The sequence below is a fragment of the Ischnura elegans genome, chromosome 4 (assembly GCF_921293095.1).
Source record: "Ischnura elegans chromosome 4, ioIscEleg1.1, whole genome shotgun sequence".
Classification (NCBI taxonomy): Eukaryota; Metazoa; Arthropoda; class Insecta; order Odonata; family Coenagrionidae; genus Ischnura; species Ischnura elegans.
Window position 1 is genome coordinate 40,210,912 of NC_060249.1, and position 18,793 is coordinate 40,229,704.

The 18,793-nt window shown below is 36.6% G+C and overlaps 1 protein-coding gene across 1 annotated transcript in view; it reads left to right on the forward strand.

The window, feature by feature from the left end:
• Nucleotides 1–18,793, forward strand: part of LOC124157311 (serine/threonine-protein phosphatase 6 regulatory ankyrin repeat subunit A-like) — a 90,244-nt gene that overhangs the window by 12,989 nt on the left and 58,462 nt on the right. Inside the window, exons 4-6 of the mRNA XM_046531934.1 lie at nt 7,531–7,683; nt 14,388–14,591; nt 15,893–16,058. Coding sequence (XP_046387890.1) covers nt 7,531–7,683; nt 14,388–14,591; nt 15,893–16,058 — 523 coding nt within the window. The remainder of the gene's footprint in view (nt 1–7,530; nt 7,684–14,387; nt 14,592–15,892; nt 16,059–18,793) is intronic.

The following is an 18,793-nucleotide window of genomic DNA, read 5'->3' on the forward strand; positions in this document are numbered from 1 at the left end:
CATTTAAAATTTTCAAGTACTGTCAGCGTAGAATAGCGAAAACGTGTGGAAAATGGTTTACTAGAGGTATTTATATAGAAAACAAAGCAAAATTATCCTTACTTGTACATATTTATTGCTCATCATATCACATACAGCACTACAACGCACACATTTCTATCTTTTTGATACTTATAATCATTATATTCGGTATCAACTGTTTCAATAAAAAGCTTGGCTCGCAATAAATATAAAACACTATTATGTAGCACTAGTAAAACATGATAATCGGTTTTCCAATCACTTTGCACACACGAAAAGAATTTGCACTCCTTGAAGTTCGAAAGGATTCTTCACACCCCACTTCCTACTCATCACTAACGACTTAGAATCATATTACGTTATTTCACATTAACATTGCGAAGACAATTAATAGTCCAGGAAATGAAGCATTTTGGCTCGCAATTTTTTCAAACTGAATCGATTTTCTTGAAATTTTCACAATAAGTAGGGAATATACCAAGAATCAAAATCTATATCATGCCGACGGGCGCTTTTACCCTGGGGGTGGTTTCCACCCCATCTCGGGGGTGGAAAATATTACAGTAAACTCTTGATTTTACGAAGCAGGATTTTACGAAGTTTTCGATTATACGAAGTGATATTGCGGTCCCGGTGAAAAGCCTATGCTAAATACATGGCGCTATTCGATTATACGAAGTTTCGATTATACGAAATTTTTTGAATTTACGAACCTCGGCTCGGTCCCTAGGAGCAAATGGCATTCGTTTATACGAACTACGGCGAAAAATTTGTCAACAAAACTAGTTACGCCGGCGTAAGTAGCTAAAAAATCAGCGCTTCCAACTGTGGTCCATCAAAAGTGCGAAATCGTAAATGATTATGCAACTTTGGAGAGAAATGGGTCGCCAAAAACCTCACTGTGGGAATTTAGGGGGAGTAGGAGTTAAGTTAAAATATCGCGGCTGACATTATGCCCCTATTTACGTGCCTGTTCGTAAACATAGCATCGACAATAATTCGTAGTTTAACATGTCAGGAAGGTCGCGCGGAGTATTTCGTACACCCCTAATTAACCCTTTGCACTGCTGTGAACGTACTTCGAAGACTACTTGACTACTTTTCGCCGAAGCTCTTCGAAGGGTCCCTAATCCGGGACCCTTTCCTCGACGAGCTCACCCTCGCTGGCCCCTGAAACTGGGCTATTTTTAATGCATTACCTGACGCAACCCTGGGTTTCTAAGGGCAAAGGTGCCATGGGGGAAAAAGAGTAAAGTGCGTGTTACTGTGGGGCTGTGCGTCAACCAAACGGGCACGGACAAAATAAGCCCGTTGTCATTGGGAAATTTGAAAGGCCACGGTGCTTAAAACATGTAAATTTGGAAGCCCTCCCCGTTTTTTACCATGCAAATAAAAACAGCTGGATGACCCGAGAAATTTTCCAGCAAACGGTTATACGTCTACAGAGAAAAATTGCTGGAGAGAACAGCAAAATTGTTTTAATAATGGATTATGCCACCGTTCATAAATACGTGGAAGATCTAAAATTGGCTAATGTTCGAGTCCTCTTTTTACCCCCGAACTCGACTAGCAAGTCCCAGACCAAGGCATTATCCAGAATTTTAAAGTCCTATACCGGAAGAAGCTGAAGCGGTATTACTTGCGATGGATCGGTATGTATACATTCATCTATTTTGCCCATGTGCGTTTGGATATCGATTTAGATATTTTTATTCATGATTATCATTCTTTCAAATCTATTTGCTACTTTTATAAATGGGAACAGAAATTAATAACATCCCGAAATGGACGTTGATACATGCAATCCGCGCCATAATATCTTTTCGTGTATATATTGGCCTTTGTGAATGAACAACTTAAATATCATAAGTACTGGGCTCTATTTACCGCCAATTTATATTTCAGGCTTCTCGTAATGAAGACGCACTTCCAAGTCTAACCATGAACTTTCTTCTCACGCGCTTCCCCGTTCTCCCATGCTGGGGTTCCGTCTTTCCAAAGCCGTCCCTTCCCTCCTGCCGCCTTTGGCTGATCCTGCTGACACCCACCTTACGCATCCCAAACCCCTCCTTCCCCAGCATTTCCCATTCACTCCCTCCCTAAGGAGACTGAGCTTGTGTGCGTCGCAAAAAAATACGGCCCCCAAAAGTAGACTGAGGCAGAGCTGAAGGCCATTTCCCCACCCTTCTTTGTCCTGCCCCCTTCACCAGTCCTTGTGCTGACCACACTTCTTCCCTCAGGCAATCCCCATCCCACTCTTATTCACCCCACCCACTGGGAACGTTCCCCGATTGTGGAGAAGGGCATGGTTCATCTTTACCTGCAACGGGGGAAGTTATTAACCGGAGAGAGGCGGAAGAAGTATCTTCCACTATCGGGAAAATGGTGCCGCGCTTATAATTGTCTCTCTTCTTCTCAGCTGACTTCTCAATTGAAATTAATTTCTTTGCTCTTTCCACACTATTTATTTACGATTATGGCGCGACTATTTTTTAGTGCTAAAACTAAGAAAATCCTTTCTCTATGTCAATGATCCTTTGCCTAACTTTCAATACGGCGGAGAAAGGAACACGAAAACTAAATGAGGTGACGGTACAGGTTTTTGCGTGTCATTTTTTGGGAATTCACGCTAGCGAACCAATACTTAACCACGTTGAGAAATGATAAAACGTATCTTGTAGGAAAACAATCAATGTGGATAATAACGTTTCTATCTATATTTCTCCGATACTGTAAGATGTTTCTCCTGTCGTTTTCCGGTTGGAACCTTGCTCCTGTCGGCATAAAAGGAGAGAAACATACTATATGAACAGGTCACCTCACACCCGGTATGAAGAATACAGTCCTGATGAAGAATTAAGTCTTTTATGGCAACGTCTGCGAAGATGATGGAACACAGTAGTCGGACGGAGAACTCAAACAGAATTTACTTCAAATATTCGCCAGAAGATAATCACATCCTACGTTATTTATGATCGTAATTGAATCTCAGTGAAAAAAGAGCACATTCTGCTGAAAATACGAAGTAACTCGAAATATTAACTTACGAAGGTTATTTTGGAAACGGGCTAAGACCCTTGTTTTTCTTTTTTTCTCGTCACTGAGCGATAGAGGGCGACATAAATGGCGGTTAGGCCGGCTGCCGCTAAAATTCCGTGGGTGTCAGAAACAAATACCTATCTTTTGCATACTCAATAGTGGCTATTGGCTCCTAACCACAAATTTATAACTGTTAATTCTTATAATAAACATTGCAATTCATTATTTGATTACGTTTTCTAAACTGGTCGGGAATTTCTTTAGCGATCGTTGATGTTGAAGTATGAACAAGAAATGGGAATTTTATGGTGGTATAATTATTTAACGATTTTTCACATCATAAATCGATAGCAAAAAGCCTTTTCTATGAATTATACCGAGAATAACCACCGAAAACATTTAAATAAGACCACTAAAGACAAAAAACGGCGGAAGAAACAAAAGCGAACATTTTTTTCGTGACTTATGAAAAAGGTTTGAATTTACGAAACTCGATTTTACGAAGTGCCAATTTTCCGGTCCCACTGACTTCGTAAAATCAAGAGTTTACTGTAATTATATTTTGACTACAGGAATCGATAGAAAACTAAATTTTAAGAATAAAATGTTCTTTCCATTTTTTGCGTAAAATTAATATTTTTCGAGTTATTTGCGATTGAAAGTAACAGTTTTTTCACAAAAAAATCAACGATTTCAATCGATTATAGGCAAATAACTTGAAAAGTATTAATTTTATTACAAAATTGTTAATTACAAAACTGTAGCTTGTAAAATATTTTTTTTAAATCTTATTTTATATTTCCTTTATGACCAATTCGGACCGAGCTACAACTTGTTGATGGTTATCTATTGTTTGTCATATGCTAAATTTGAAAGATTCAATGCCAAATAGCGTGAAAAATGTAATTTTCGAGGAAAAGTATGTGATCAGTTTAAAAGTGTTTTTAAAAAACTTTCTTAAAATGAGAAAAAAATATTTTTTATCATGAAATTTGAGCGAGTTATGATTAAAAATAAGATCAGTCCCTACTTTTTTGTACGAAAAAATCAGTGAAAACAACTCCTTATTACCGCAATAGACAAAATTGATCAATGCCCTTCAGTATTTCTCTTTATTTAAGTATTGTTAATTGATCCTAGAAGTTGTTTTAATTTATAGCTCTAAATTTTGAAAAAAATGGAGGAAAAAGTGAAAAGTCATTTTCTACAATTTCGTTAAAAATGCTCTTTTTTTCAAAATAACTCCAAAAAAACTGGAGATATGAAAAAAATGCAGGAGTAATAAATTGTAGCTTCTTTACTTTCAAATATTTTGGTGTGTTTTAATTTTCTAAACATTAAATATTTGGTGAGATATTGATAATTAAAACCTCTATTTCCAAGGGAGCTCCACCTTATTTAAACCCTTAAATCCCTCCCCTTTAAAAATAAATGACTCGAAAAAAATTTAATTCACATGACCTTGTATTCAGTAAAAACCCTACAAAATACAATTTAAATGAACTTTCTATCATAAAAAATAAAGGAGCTAGGTATGTTTGAAATACCAATCAAATTTATTTTCGAAAAATTCGAAATCCACAATTCAGAGCATAATATTCCTCATAATCAGCAAATACTTTGTGTACTTTACGTTAGAAGCTAACGATACACTCAAATTTGCTACAAAATAAACACACATACCCATAAGATGTATATATACATACACATATGTGAGTATGTGTGCTCTCGCTTACAGTGACCTGTGAGCATGCATGTGGTGGGAAGACTGGAAGCCATACAGTCTCCGTTTGATTGTGTTTCATGTAATGTCTACATAAATGTACATTTATTTGTTTATGTTACCATGACGAAGTTTGTTCTGTTTATCCTATTGTTTTATCTTTTCTGTGCTGTGATTAAAATCATGAGAGAAAAAAGTGAATACATAATAAAAGGAGTTAGAAAGTGAATAAGAAGATACAATGTGATAAATAATTTTTATTTTTAGGGTAAATATTTTTTTTTACATTAACCCCCAATAAGGGTTGATTATTATGGGTTGAAACGCCTTAAAATTATTTTCCAAACAAAAAAAATAATTATACAAATAATTTAAACTAAATTTTACCCGTATTTAGCTTTAAAATATAATATTTTAAGTTTCAGCTTTTAGGGGTAGTTTTTACCCCTAAAAAATAAAAGGCGCCCTTCGGCATAATATAGATTTTGAAGAAGGGGGTATGATTAGTCTAATCCCAACTATGTATGCAAATCGATTCGGTTTGAAAAACATTTTTATAGGAGGAATGATCAGTATAAACACAAGTTGTTATGCAAATCGATTCAGTTTGAAAATTATTTTTTACATTAACCCCCAATAAGGGTTGATTATTATGGGTTGAAACACCTGAAAATTATTTTCCAAACATAAAAAAATAATTATACATATAATTTAAACTAAATTTGACACGTATTTAGCTTTAAAAAATAAGTTTTTAAGTTCCAGCTTTTAGGGGTAGTTTTCACCCCTAAAAAATAAAAAGCGCCCTTCGGCATAATATAGATTTTGAAGTAGGGAGTATAATTAGTCTAATCCCAAATTTTGGTGCAAATCGATTCAGTTTGAAAAAATTGCAAGGTTTTTCACTTTTATGAGCTTCATTTCCTGGACTATAAATGAATAGGCTGAAACAAATTGCCAAACCAGTTATTGTAACACCAACAAACTTCGAATTTCACTATCACTCTCACCGTAACCAAGATATGACCAAAACAAAAACAAACAACGCAACGAAATGCGTGAAATGTAAACACTGCCAAAAGCTCACAATCTCACAACGAATTGGGAATAGGTAATAGATGCAATACGTAATAAAATGAAACAGAACTTAGAAGCGAACAAACGAATGAACATTAACAGGCGTTCGATGTATCCCTAAAGTACAACTAGTTCAAATATGAAACATATCCCCTTCGCAATAGTTAGATACCTTTCATCGAAATGTATACGGTTGATTCATACCCTAAGTTATATACGTACGAAATAATTTCGTCGAAGATGTTATATTCACAACACACTTCACTCTTTACTTCATCGTCTATATGCAATCAATTCACTAAGGGGTACACTAAGGACACAAATTTTGTTCACTTATACTAGAGGCACAATGAAAGTTCACTGCACGTAGTTTCCTTGCAAATGCAGCCATACAAAAATTTCTATTCTTGTCACTAATTACACTACATACGTTGCCTGCCTAACTTGAAGAATGCATTTTCGTGTTCTATTTTGGCACAAATACGTAAAAAATATATAAGAGTATGCTAATAGAACCGCAGTACGATCATCCACAATGGTCCGCCATTGCTATTTTCCTCGTTTCTCCTAGGGAGAAAATGAATCGGCGGGTCCTGGGCGGGTGACTCCGAATCGCGTTACGGACTTCAGTCGGGAGAAAGATATTCTCCAGGAGAAACTCTTTCTCCGTTACTGGGAGAAAGTTTTCTCCGTTACCGGGAGAAACGAGTTACGGACTTCAGTTGTATGAAACGGGTGCTTCACGAGTCTATTTTCTCCCAACTCGGGAGAAAACGAAGTTACAGACTTAGGCCCCTGGATCCTGAATAATCTCTCTATATACACCATTGAGGCTTGTCCCCAGTATATAATGCCATATTGTAGTAGGCTGTGCATATTAGCATGATATAATGTTAATGCTGCTGTCTTAGAACAGGTTTCCATGATTATTCTCATAGCAAATACAGTTTTATTCATTTTATTGCAAATATTATTAATGTGGCTACTCCAGTTTAGGTTAGTATCTATATTTAAGCCTAAAAACTTGAGACTGTCAATATTGATATATGGTAAACTATTATTGAGCCTCACAATATTTTCTTTTTGTTTCAAGGAATTAGACACAATTTATGCGTCTACGAAGTAAGAGTCAGTCATTGTGCTATATGTACACCGTAAAATCTTTAAAAATATTCACAAATTTTTTTGACAAACCCTTCAAGTTATGAATCAGTATTGTTGTAGAAGTGTGTTATCATCGTTACTTTTTGTTATTGCCATAGAGCGAATATGCTTACTCACACTCTGACGTCTCAGGGCATTCTTGTAGCGTGAAAGAATGTAGTAATTTTTGTGAACTTTGAAGCTCTGTAACAACAAGAATATTGAGAATAATGAAGTCATATTTTGTATACGTTAATAACTTAACTTACTCATCTCTACATGTAAAAAAGTTACTATTTTAATTTTATGAGAGCACCATATTTTCAGTTTGCAGACCGATAAATCTTGATACCAGACAAAACTATGGCAACTTTGTATGGGTATCTTCTGGCTCTGTATACTGGCTCAATTAGCATTAATAACATGAATTTTTTAAGCCTTCAGGTTTTTCTCTTGGAATGTTTTGAAGCTGACCTCTGTTAAGACAATTTTCTCTTACTGATACGATTCTTATCTTTTATTTTCAGATGGTTCAGCTCTTGCTCTCCAAGGGTTGCATGGTAAATGCTTTGGATAAACTAGATAGAAGACCTCTTCATTGGGCTGCCTGTAATGGTCATAATAATATTGTTAAGTTATTGCTCAAAAGTGGTGCTGATCCAAATGCCATCGATAAGGATGTAAGTAGGCATTTGTTGTAATCGAGTGGAATTCCATTTCAGAAAAATGATACAATTTAGTGAAATCTGCTTTTTTACTTATTATCGTCCAGGTTTTGACTTGTGTGTGCCTTAGCGCCATGGTAATGAGATGTAGGACAAGTCGAATACAATGCAAGAACATAAAATTACATACAGCAGACTCTTGATTATCAGGCTGCGGTTTATCCAGGTTGCGGATTATCCGTGCATGATTTTCACTCTTGCTCGATTTTTTCCGTGATCTTTATTTTTTTAAATATAATCTGACACAAAATCATCGGAATTACTGCATTAATGCTAGGATACACCGGGCGTATTATTTCCATTAGAATCCCCATTGTAAAACGGAAGCGATCTCGCTCTAGCTGCATTCACAGGAGTACCGTGTTTCTGTTTTCCAAGCTTCGCAGTGTGCGACCGTGCTCGGTGATCACGGATACACGTCCCGCAGCAGTTGCAATCCGGGCAACTTGTGCAAGACGCAACTATGTGGCGTGGTACCTGATGGAGTAGTGTCTGACGTCGAGCAGTGACTTAGAAGCATTCGTGCAAACCACTTTTTTGTATCGGTGATCATGCAGCCTCGGATATGCGGTGTTCAAAACCAGGCCTTACATGGAGCATTAATAATACGAGTACAACCATGTTATCGCCGCTAAAAAGATTTCGAACTGGTGAAGAAAGCTCTCATTGAGTGCGGGAAGCACTCTAAAATAACAGAATAACTGCATAAATAATAATATGTTGTTTGAAGAAAGATCTGAGGTTTTCCCGGCGTATGATGTTGTTGAAGTTTATTCGGGATTGCCACCGGATAAGGTTCTCCATCTCTGCCGACGTTTCGATGGCCGAGTCGTCCATCGTCATCAGGGCTTGTCTTTGCGTTGAGTGATCCCACTTATATAGTATGGGCTCCAGGTCAGGTGACTCGTGATTGGTCCGCCTTTTCCTGCCTTTTTTCCCGGGCCTGGAAACCGGTGCTTAAATACTTCAGCGAAGCCCGGGAAAAAAGGCGTGAAAAGGCGGACCAATCACGAGTCACCTGACCTGGAGCCCATACTATATAAGTGGGATCACTCAACGCAAAGACAAGCCCTGATGACGATGGACGACTCAGCCATCGAAACGTCGGCAGAGATGGAGAACCTTATCCGGTGGCAATCCCGAATAAACTTCAACAATATATTGTTTGTTTTACGTAAATTACGAACATTGCAAGACATTTAAGTTTAAGTTTGGATTATCCGTGTTTTCCGATTATTCGTGCCGTCCCTTCCCATCATCAGCCCGGATAATCGGGAGTGTACTGTTGTTGCATCTGCAGATGGAAGACTCCCTGTAAAACTGATTCAATCTAGTAGCAATTTTCCTGCTGAAGGAGTTTCAGATTTATCTTGAATAGAGCCCAGGGGGTGTTTCAGTCTCCCTTTCCGAGTGGACTGGGAGACTTGACGCAGATTCTACATCACTTACTATTAGCCAGGCAATCCGTGCGTTTCAGACTGGCTTCCTATCGACTCAAGGCCGGCTTTCCAATCGGATAGAAGTCGAGTGGGCTAGAGGTACCGGAAACTCATTCCAGTTGGGAATGGTGATATGTTAAAATGCTGTTTTTTATTAAGTATTTGGCTCTAATAACATAATACCACTTTATTTCATGAGTGCTGGTATATGTGGATATTCTGATAGAGTAATATAGGTGTAATTGACTTTAATTCTCGTGTAAATTAGACGATAAATGAGCAGACTGTATCACTGTCGGTGCAAGTTCGTTCGTATTGTTATTTGGACGAGTAATTTGGCAAAAAGAAGGTGAAACAAGTTGAAATGCATGGCATAATGACTTACAAATATGTAGGTAGCATAATGCATTGAATACGTGTCCGTGGGCTTGGAAGTATAACAATTTGTCTAGTTTGATATGATTGTGTGTGTGACTTGGCATTGTAGTTATATAGAAATTAGGTGTGGTAATGTGCCTAATACAGTTGATTCCATAGAGTACTTCCTAAATATTCGTTTTAATATGAGATATTAGTTCAAGCATAACGGGAATAGCCACGGTAACAACTACACGGAAGCACCCTCACACCATCTTGTCATATATAGTCCACAAATTTCGACACCCTTCCCATTAGTGAGGGTGGCGCAGTGGGTTAAGGCAGTAGACAGTGAGGCACCGGTTAAGGGTTCAATTCCCTTTTGCACCGATTATTTTTTTTCTCTTGAATTATCGCACAATGAAATATATTTTAGAAGATTTATTTAAAGGTGCAACAATAGGAACTGTTTGTCATTTTCGTACCAAATAAAATGGTGTTATAAAAATAACCGAGTACGTGCAAAACAGATAACAAACTAACCACATTATTTTGCGTTATTTTAACGTACATAACTTGAGCCATTAATTATAATGGACACTATTCAACCTAATTTAATCGCTGCATTTCCTTCCAGTGTGCGTCCACTTTTACGGAAAATTTGTAAGACGTTTGCGGCATATCATGAATGGTATAACATCATTTATGATGTTCAATATTCATATTTCATTGAGATACTGAATGAAAATATGACAATTTGGTTAAACAATTGAGTAAGTAAACCATATGTTGTTGGAAAAAATGATGGATTTTGCGACTACCTGTAGTTTAGTTCTTGCGAACAATCAACTATGCTCTCACGAGAATGAAAGAACAAACTCGTTCCAAATTTTCCTTCATTCCCATAAATTGCTCAAAACGACAGGGTATTACATTAAAAAAACTACAGACGGACAATTCTAAAATAATTTTACCCCGCAACAAGGTCAATGATATGACAATGTATCAATTAGCACTTATGTATGCCCGTTTATACATTTCTCCTCCCTTGTGAAGTGTCAAACCTTGCGGGAGGTTATTTGCACTGCTCACTTGTCTCTTGAAAATTGTGATGTTTTCTCGTTTCCCGTTTAGGATGACCGTTGACGTAATACCAAAAGCGGGACGCTTTCCGATAGTATGTGTGAAACGCACGGAAGACAAGCGTAGGATAGGTTCCTGATTGACTCGGATTGAATCCGTTTCTGACGCCGCGAATCCTATGAGACTCTGAAACACCCCCCAGATAATACACCCTTAATGAAATTGGTACTTCTTAAGATACTAAGGATCAGAGTCCTTTCTTCCAAAACTTCGGGTTTACACCGCAGGCATCACCAGCAATTTTGACGGGAGATAATGCATTGGTGCTTTGAATCAGTGTAACCAAGCTTCCGAACTCTTGAAGTTCTCGATTCACAATCTATCCCTGAAATAATCTGCTTTAGGCTTAGGCATAGCCCCTTTTTCAGAAGTTCCCGCAGATTGAAGAGGGCAAAACCACCCACACGAAGCTGCTTTTAACTCTTCATGGTCTGCTCCTTGGGCGCTTTTGTTTTTTTTAATTGTGAAGAGCGAATAGGAAGATAAATTTACTATGCCACTCTCATATTACTCTATTATTTTTATTTTCTTGCTTTGACGTGTTTGGCATATTTTGGCCATGGTGTCTACCATCGAATTCTTTCTATTCACGCAACTCACGGACGTGCGGGTATGCTGCCAACTGCTTTCCGCCACTCAAGGAACAAAAAAAGATCAAGCCAATCAATGTTAATGCCACAATATTTTCACCAAAATGAACTACTTATTAATCGAATGACAGTTTACTACAGTGAGTCCTCGTTTAACGTCACTTACTGTTCCTGAAAAATGTGACGATAAACGAAATTACGTTAATCGAAGCATAATATCCCATAAGAAACATTGTAAAAAGTGAATATCGGCTCCTAGACCTCACAATTCCTACGCGAAAAAAATGTTAGCGTATCATATCTGGGGCATTTTTTTTACGGTGGGAAGGCCAAACTATCGCATAAATACGAGTTCCTGTCTCCATCGACGACAATAGCAGCGCAGTGACGTAAATCCTTCTCCATTTTTGTATCTTCCAGCATTTGCTTTTCGGCTTCGCTATGGTGGTCGCCCGAGCGAGCGTCGCCCGGGCATCATCATCGCTGTAACAGCGTCGCAGTTACAGAAACCAAAATTATTGTTAACTCGGCAAAAAAAAGTGACGACAAAATCGCCGAGTTCTACACGGAAAAATGCCTTGAAATCACTTTTTAGGTTCCTGAAAACCATTATGTCAAGTAAAACCTTGCGCAACTACGTAAGAATTCATTTTTCAGAAATTTTTGCTAAAACCGTAATCGCAATTAAGAATAAACATACCATTTTACACTTTGCTTAGACTGACTGTATTACCGCCCACAAAACGAACAACCTGCAACGCCCGCCGCTTCGCCTTTTTTTTCGCGCGAAATTTAAAAGACTTGACGTTATCGCGAAGCGTAGGTGCGATAAACGAATGACGGTCTCAAAATTTTCGTGACGTTATTGCGAAATGGCGTTAAACGGGGTGACGTAGAACGAGGACTCACTGTACATGAATTTGAGACTGAGCACTCCATGTTAACTTCATTTCTAACAGATCGCCAGAAATGAGAGAGATTAGGGGCTCTTGGTGAAGGTATTCCGGCAATGAAAACTCTCGCAATGGCGAGTGCAACTCAAACTCAACTCAACTCGCTCGCTATGGCAACACCAAAATGGTCTCGTAAAAACGAATTTTTTTTACATGCTTATTGTAGGATCAATTGACGGTGCTTCGGCTATCTCTCGTAACTTGCTTTAACGAGGTTCCACTGTATCCCAGCGTAAGTAGCATAAAAATCAGTGCTTCTGACTGTGGTCCATTAATATTGCAAAATCGTAAATGATAGTGAAACTTTGGGGGGAAAGGGTTCGCCTAAAATCTTAAGGTGGGAATCAAGGGTAAGTAGGTATTCAGTTAAAATATCGTGACTGACACAATGCCCCTAGTTACGTGCCTTCTCATTAACATCGTGTCGATAATATTTCGTAGTTAAACATGTAAAGAAGGTCATGCGGGGTAATTCTTACACTCATACTTCACACCCTACGTAATTAATTCACACCAAGAATATGTTGCAACTCCATAAAGTTGTTTGAATTTCAACGTTCCTCCGGATTAAAAAGCGACCTCGTGACATCACTTTTCTAATCAACAGTTGGGAATTTGAGGAAATAAGGGCATTAAGTCACAAATTTACTGAGGAAATATTTTTCATTTTAAAGTTTAATTTTAGAGAATGTCACATTTTGGAGGGGGATAGGTCGGGGAAAATACTGTGGTTGTCAACAACTGGGTGGGTAGAGGTAGTATATCACCGATAATATAATACTTGTACAGGAGCCCATATTGAGGGCAAAATGGCTCCTCTATTGCAATTTGAACCAGGATTTGATGATTCTGTGCATTAAATTTTCACTTTAGCATCTTGCTATCTTTCCGCGAGGGGGGTGGTATCTGGTTGTCTTTCATCCTGCTGAATCGTACGGAATGGACTTGAACTAAATTCATGAAAGGATGTGCGAAGGACTTCAGTTGGTGCCTAGTGAGTGTCTAATATAAGCAACACTCATTAGAGAGGAAGCAGCGACTGGGACTAGGCATGACAGTAGTGATGACAAAGATGAAAGTGGGGAAATAATTCCACCACATAAAAATGAAGTTTACGCAGCCTTCCAAGCGTACAGAAATTTTGATCTGATGGCCAATCTGGACTCCCAATTTAGTTCCCATTCATGCAAGTTGGAAACCATGGTGAAAGCCATGGCAATGAAGAAGAGCAAAAAGCAAAATAGTCACAAATTTTTTTTGAGTAGTCTCTTTCATGTATATTGTAGTTTTCCGGAATAAACAAGTTAAATATCTTAAATATTGGGCTCTATTTACCACCAAGTTATTATGCAGGCTCTTAATGAAAAAGAACTTCCAACTCTTAACGCCGACTGACGTTAAATTTCCGAAGGCATTGGAAACAAATATCTATCTCATGCTTAGATTATAGTTGATATTCGCTACTCACCACAAATTTCTAAGATTAAATTCTTATGCAAACATTTTCAATTCTTTATTTAATTATGTATTCTAAAATGATCGGGAATTTCTATAGCATTAAGATTTTTGATATTTAACTATAAAGAATGGGAAGTTTAGGGATGTATTATTTTTTAAAATGATTTTCGACAGCATAATGTCAATATCTAAGAGCATTTTTAAAAATTCTATCATAAATAATCACTGAAAACATTAAAAATGACCACTTATGACAAAAAAGGGCGGTGGGAACAAAAGCAAGCATTTTTTGCGACTCATTAAAAAGGTTTGAAATTACGAAATTTGATATTACGAAGTGCCAATTTTCTGGTCCCACTGACTTCATATAAACGAGAGTTAACTGGATACCTTTGTGTCCACATGATATGGGCTCTTGTTGTGCATGGCTGCTGAGTGGCAGTACATGTGAACATTCCCATTAATTACATCATCATTTAGTATGATACTTTTATGAGTGGAAAAATTGCAGAACCCACCTTGGAATAGGATTGAATATTTTTGTTGCACTTGTACTGTTGCTGAGTTGCACTGTAATTCATTAAGAAAGCACCTGAAGGTATTTTTTATTATTTTGACAACTGGTTAAATCCTGGTCATCTGAAGTTAAGTAAACTTGGCTTTCATGTTGTTTTTATGGTCCATTTAATGTAATGGTAAACTATTCTTTGTTCGTGTAGGGCTACACTCCATTGCATGCTGCCGCTGCGAGGGGTCATTATGATGCTGCCAAGGAACTCATTGATGCTGGAGCTCATGTTGATGCTCCTAGTGTTCAGGGGAATGCCCCACTTCATTGTGCATGTTTGGGTGGCTATGTCACATTGGCCAGCCTGCTTCTTTCATCTAAAGCTGCTTTGAATTCAACGAATCTGAAAGGACAGGTATAATAAATATTCATAAGAATGCTTGGCAGAGCTCAGAAGTTTACCTGTGTTACAAAGTTTACTAGTTATTTTGTATTATTTCAAAAATTATCTAAAGAATAGTTGTAAGGAATAAGTATTTTTTAAAGAAAATTTTTGATTTCAATATAAATGTATATATTCACTATTTTGTCATTGTTAAATGCATGTTTTTTAAGTGGTGCCCATGTATGACTTGTGTTGATGCATGATCCTTAAGGTGCCATTTGTTGCTCTCAGCAAAACTTAATTCAGTAATTGCTTATGTGATATATGGGCACCCATTTTGGTAGTACGTGAATTTAATTGTTTTTCCCTTCCTTTGCTTAAAAGTGATCAGTTTTTGATCATATTATTCCTTAGCTCACTAATATGATGATTGATCAATGCCATGAAATTATTTTGCTTAGTCCCTTGGTTCATAGCACTAACTATATAAGTAAATGACGGTAGTATGGTTGAATAAACTCTTTCTCTTACTGTTAGAACCTCACAAAACTTAAGAATTATTGGCTCAACCTTTGACAGTAATTAACATTTTAATGAATTGAATAATTTAGGAACATTTATTTTTTAAATAATATTTTTTTAATAGATGTATTCTTTGTGGCAATTCATGTGGGATAATGATGAAACCCATCTCATGTATCAGTTAGTGGATGTAAAGATATCTTGTTGAAGTCAGGCACTGCATTTTTGTAAATAGCTACAACATGGAAGATATAGATGTAAAGATATACAAAAATCCAGTTCTGTCAATGATACCCTTGTATTATTCCATATCCTATGTTAGTTAATTTTTATTGCTTTAAACTCCATTACTTTGTCTTCATTATTCAGAAAAATCATATTTATGGGATAGGCTATAACAGACAAAATGTGAATCTTTTGCAAAATAATTTTGATTGTTCCTAACTTCAAGTAGCTCAGAATGTGAATGTTATGTACAGATTTCTACCTAAATTCTTTGCCAAATTTAGTGAAATCCAAATTTTATAATGCTCTTAGCTAAGCTCAGAGCTCATGCACAGAGTGATTTTTCATTTACCAGTCTGGTATCAAAATATTGAGTAACTTTCATTAAAGATTAAAAAGAAAGAAACCAAAGATTTTCCTTCAGTATTTGTTATGATTTATTTGAGGATATTTTTATGCTTTCATTTACTTTTAGATTTTTTAGCCATGTAAATTTCAATTGATTTTTTTGTATGCATTTCCCTTTTATGTGGATGGTTATTTTATTGCTATAAGGGACATAATGGCATTTTTCTCTCTTGTAGACTCCACTTCATGTGGCATGTGCCTCTACAGGAGGTCAGGAGTGTGCTAAATATCTTATTAATTCAAAAGCAAATATTAATGCTCAAGCTCTTGATGGACGCACACCACTTCATATGACAGCTATCCATGGCCGTTTCATGCGCTCAAAAATACTCATAGACAATGGTTTGTATTTTCATTTACTCTCAGTTAAGAATATAACTATGATTTTGGTTCAATGGTTGTAATTGACTTAACTATTTGTATCATAGTAGTCTTACACCATACTCAACCATTTATTTAATTTCCTCGTTTAGTTTATAATAGCTATTCAATAATGGACTGACACAACTTAGATTAAGCTCCTACATGTTTAGGCTCTGAATTTTTTCAAATAGCTAAAACATAGAAAAATTTACTTGTTTTCACAAAATTTACTTGGTTATGTGAAAATTCGTGTTTTGGTGCCTTTTTGTGTGAAGTGTTTGCATGGCAACGAGTAAAACCTTATTAGAGTGAATTTTTTAATTGGTTTTGTAAGAAATACTATCCACCATTCTAAAGTTAAACATCATATAACTGCACTGTTACAATTTCTGTTTTTTCACGATTTTTGTTATTTTAATGAAAGGCAGAGGAATGCTGGAAATAGTATCAAGGCTCTACAAAAAACAGTACAGTCTACTGCATAAAGACCCCAGAAAACACCTGACGGTTATTCTACATAGGCATACACGAGTCTTACCAAATGCCATGGTATTTATCTCTTATTATCAATACAAATCCTGACATAAGTGCTCTCAGATGTATTGTTTTAATTAAGATAATTTGATAAAAATGCTCTCGTAAGGGAAGGAGTTGGCTGTAATTCCATGAAATGAGGTGTTGATAATAATGTCATCTCAAATGCAGTCATGCTAGGTAATAATTCTACATTTTTGTGGTGGCTGTGTTATTACACTTCGACATGTGATCTTCACTTTTTCACTTCCTGCTGTTGTGTGCCAGACCATCAATGAGTGCTGAGGTTCAGTAAATCAGCATGACTTCACCAGGACCCGTGAATGTCTTCACTGGACTAGTCACGATGCACTCCTTGAGGAGAAGTTCATGGCAGCATCTGCGATCATGTCATTAACAGCGATCATGTCAGTAAGAGCAGGTGGCATGTGGAGAAACAGGGTTATTCTGTGGATGCATAATTTGTCAAAGCACCACTTGCCTCACCACAGGCAATGCTTAATTTTACTTTCTTCTTCTTTTTATCCCCATACATTACAAAGTTTCATCATGGATTAGGAAATAATGTTGGTGGAATGTTAACTTAAAAAAAGAATTTTTATCTTAAGAGAGAACTGCTAGCTTCTAAGAAAACTTTTTGTGAATGTCATTTGATGTGATAAAATGTAAAATAATGGCAGTGAACAGTAATCAAAAGAATGTCCATTCAAGAAAAAAAACAAAGTTTTGGAAACACCTGACTCACGAAGACTCATATTTTTCAGGTTTATTAATATGACCTTAGACTAAGTATTTGTTCATTTAAACTTGTGTGGATTTTTATTTTATGCATGTCAGTGTATTTATTCAATTAAATACTTTTTCTTGCAAATACGCTTTAAAACATGGTGGTAAACCTTTTTTTCTATGAGGAAATTGTAAACCAAAATGGACAGAAGTATTTGAGGAAATTCCAAGATTTTATTCACCATGAGAAGGGACATGCAAAAGATGGGGTTATTTTATAGGCAAAAGTGGTGTTATATTTATACAAAAGCAATGTTATTTTGCCCTGAAATCGGTGCTATTTTATCGTCAAAATAATTGATGTTGATTGAGAGCCATGCTTTCAGTGGCCCACCCATTGCCCTAAATTTAGCTATTATTGACCGGGGATAATTTAAGCAATATGTAATATACATGGAGTATTGACTGAATTTTTTATATTACTGACCTATTTTACATATTTAATCCTTCGCGTATCCATATATCCAGTTTTCATAGAATAGAAATTACTTCTGAATGTCTGTAATTTCAAATGAAATTGCTATTGTGATCAAGTTGTCTTCTTTTAGATTTGTTCTCTTATCTATTAACACAGTGCTGTAGCAGGAAAAAAAACTTTCTGAGTCTACATTTGCAGAGGGGATCCAAATTGCTTAACACATTGGGTACCGGGGTATTTAAATTCCTAGGAACGCCGATTCTGGGTGGAGGTGTTGAGATTGGAAATATGCCTTTGGTTTAAACATGGTTAAAAAGCTAATGTTTAGAATATAACTTTGCCCAATCAAACGTCATGATGCATCAATTCATTATGAATAAGTAATGATAATAAAACGTACTAAGGAATACGTAATGTATGCTTAAAAATTGTTTAGGTTGACGCGCCTAAATGACGAGAATCTTCGTCATCCATCCGGAACGTTCGGGAAAAAAATGACGAGAATTCTCGCCATCCGTACACAACGTGTTAAAGGCACTTAGATGCAAACCATGTCTCAGACAATTTGAGCTCCTGGATTGCTTTAATTATATCCACTGAACCCCAGGAATTTTCCTTTTTTAGTAATTTCTGTAATTCAACCCCAATATCAACTTCTCAGTCTCCATTGGTTTGAGGCCATGAATTTTTTGTCATTAAGTTAGGCTTCATGTCTGTTGTTGAAACTTCTTAGGGATCAAAACCTGAGATCTTTTCAAATACCTATTTTTCTGCTTAGGTTTTCTACCATAAGAGAACTAAGTTTGGTTGTTGCCTTTTAAGCCATCTGCATAGGTATTGACTTTACAGCAGCTGCTTTAGAGGTTGTCATGTTTTGCAAATGTAATAATTGGTTTCATCGAAAAAAAAGTACTCTTATCAATATTATGGAGACTTATTTATAACTTTCTTAACTCTTTTCGAGGTGGTGGAGTTC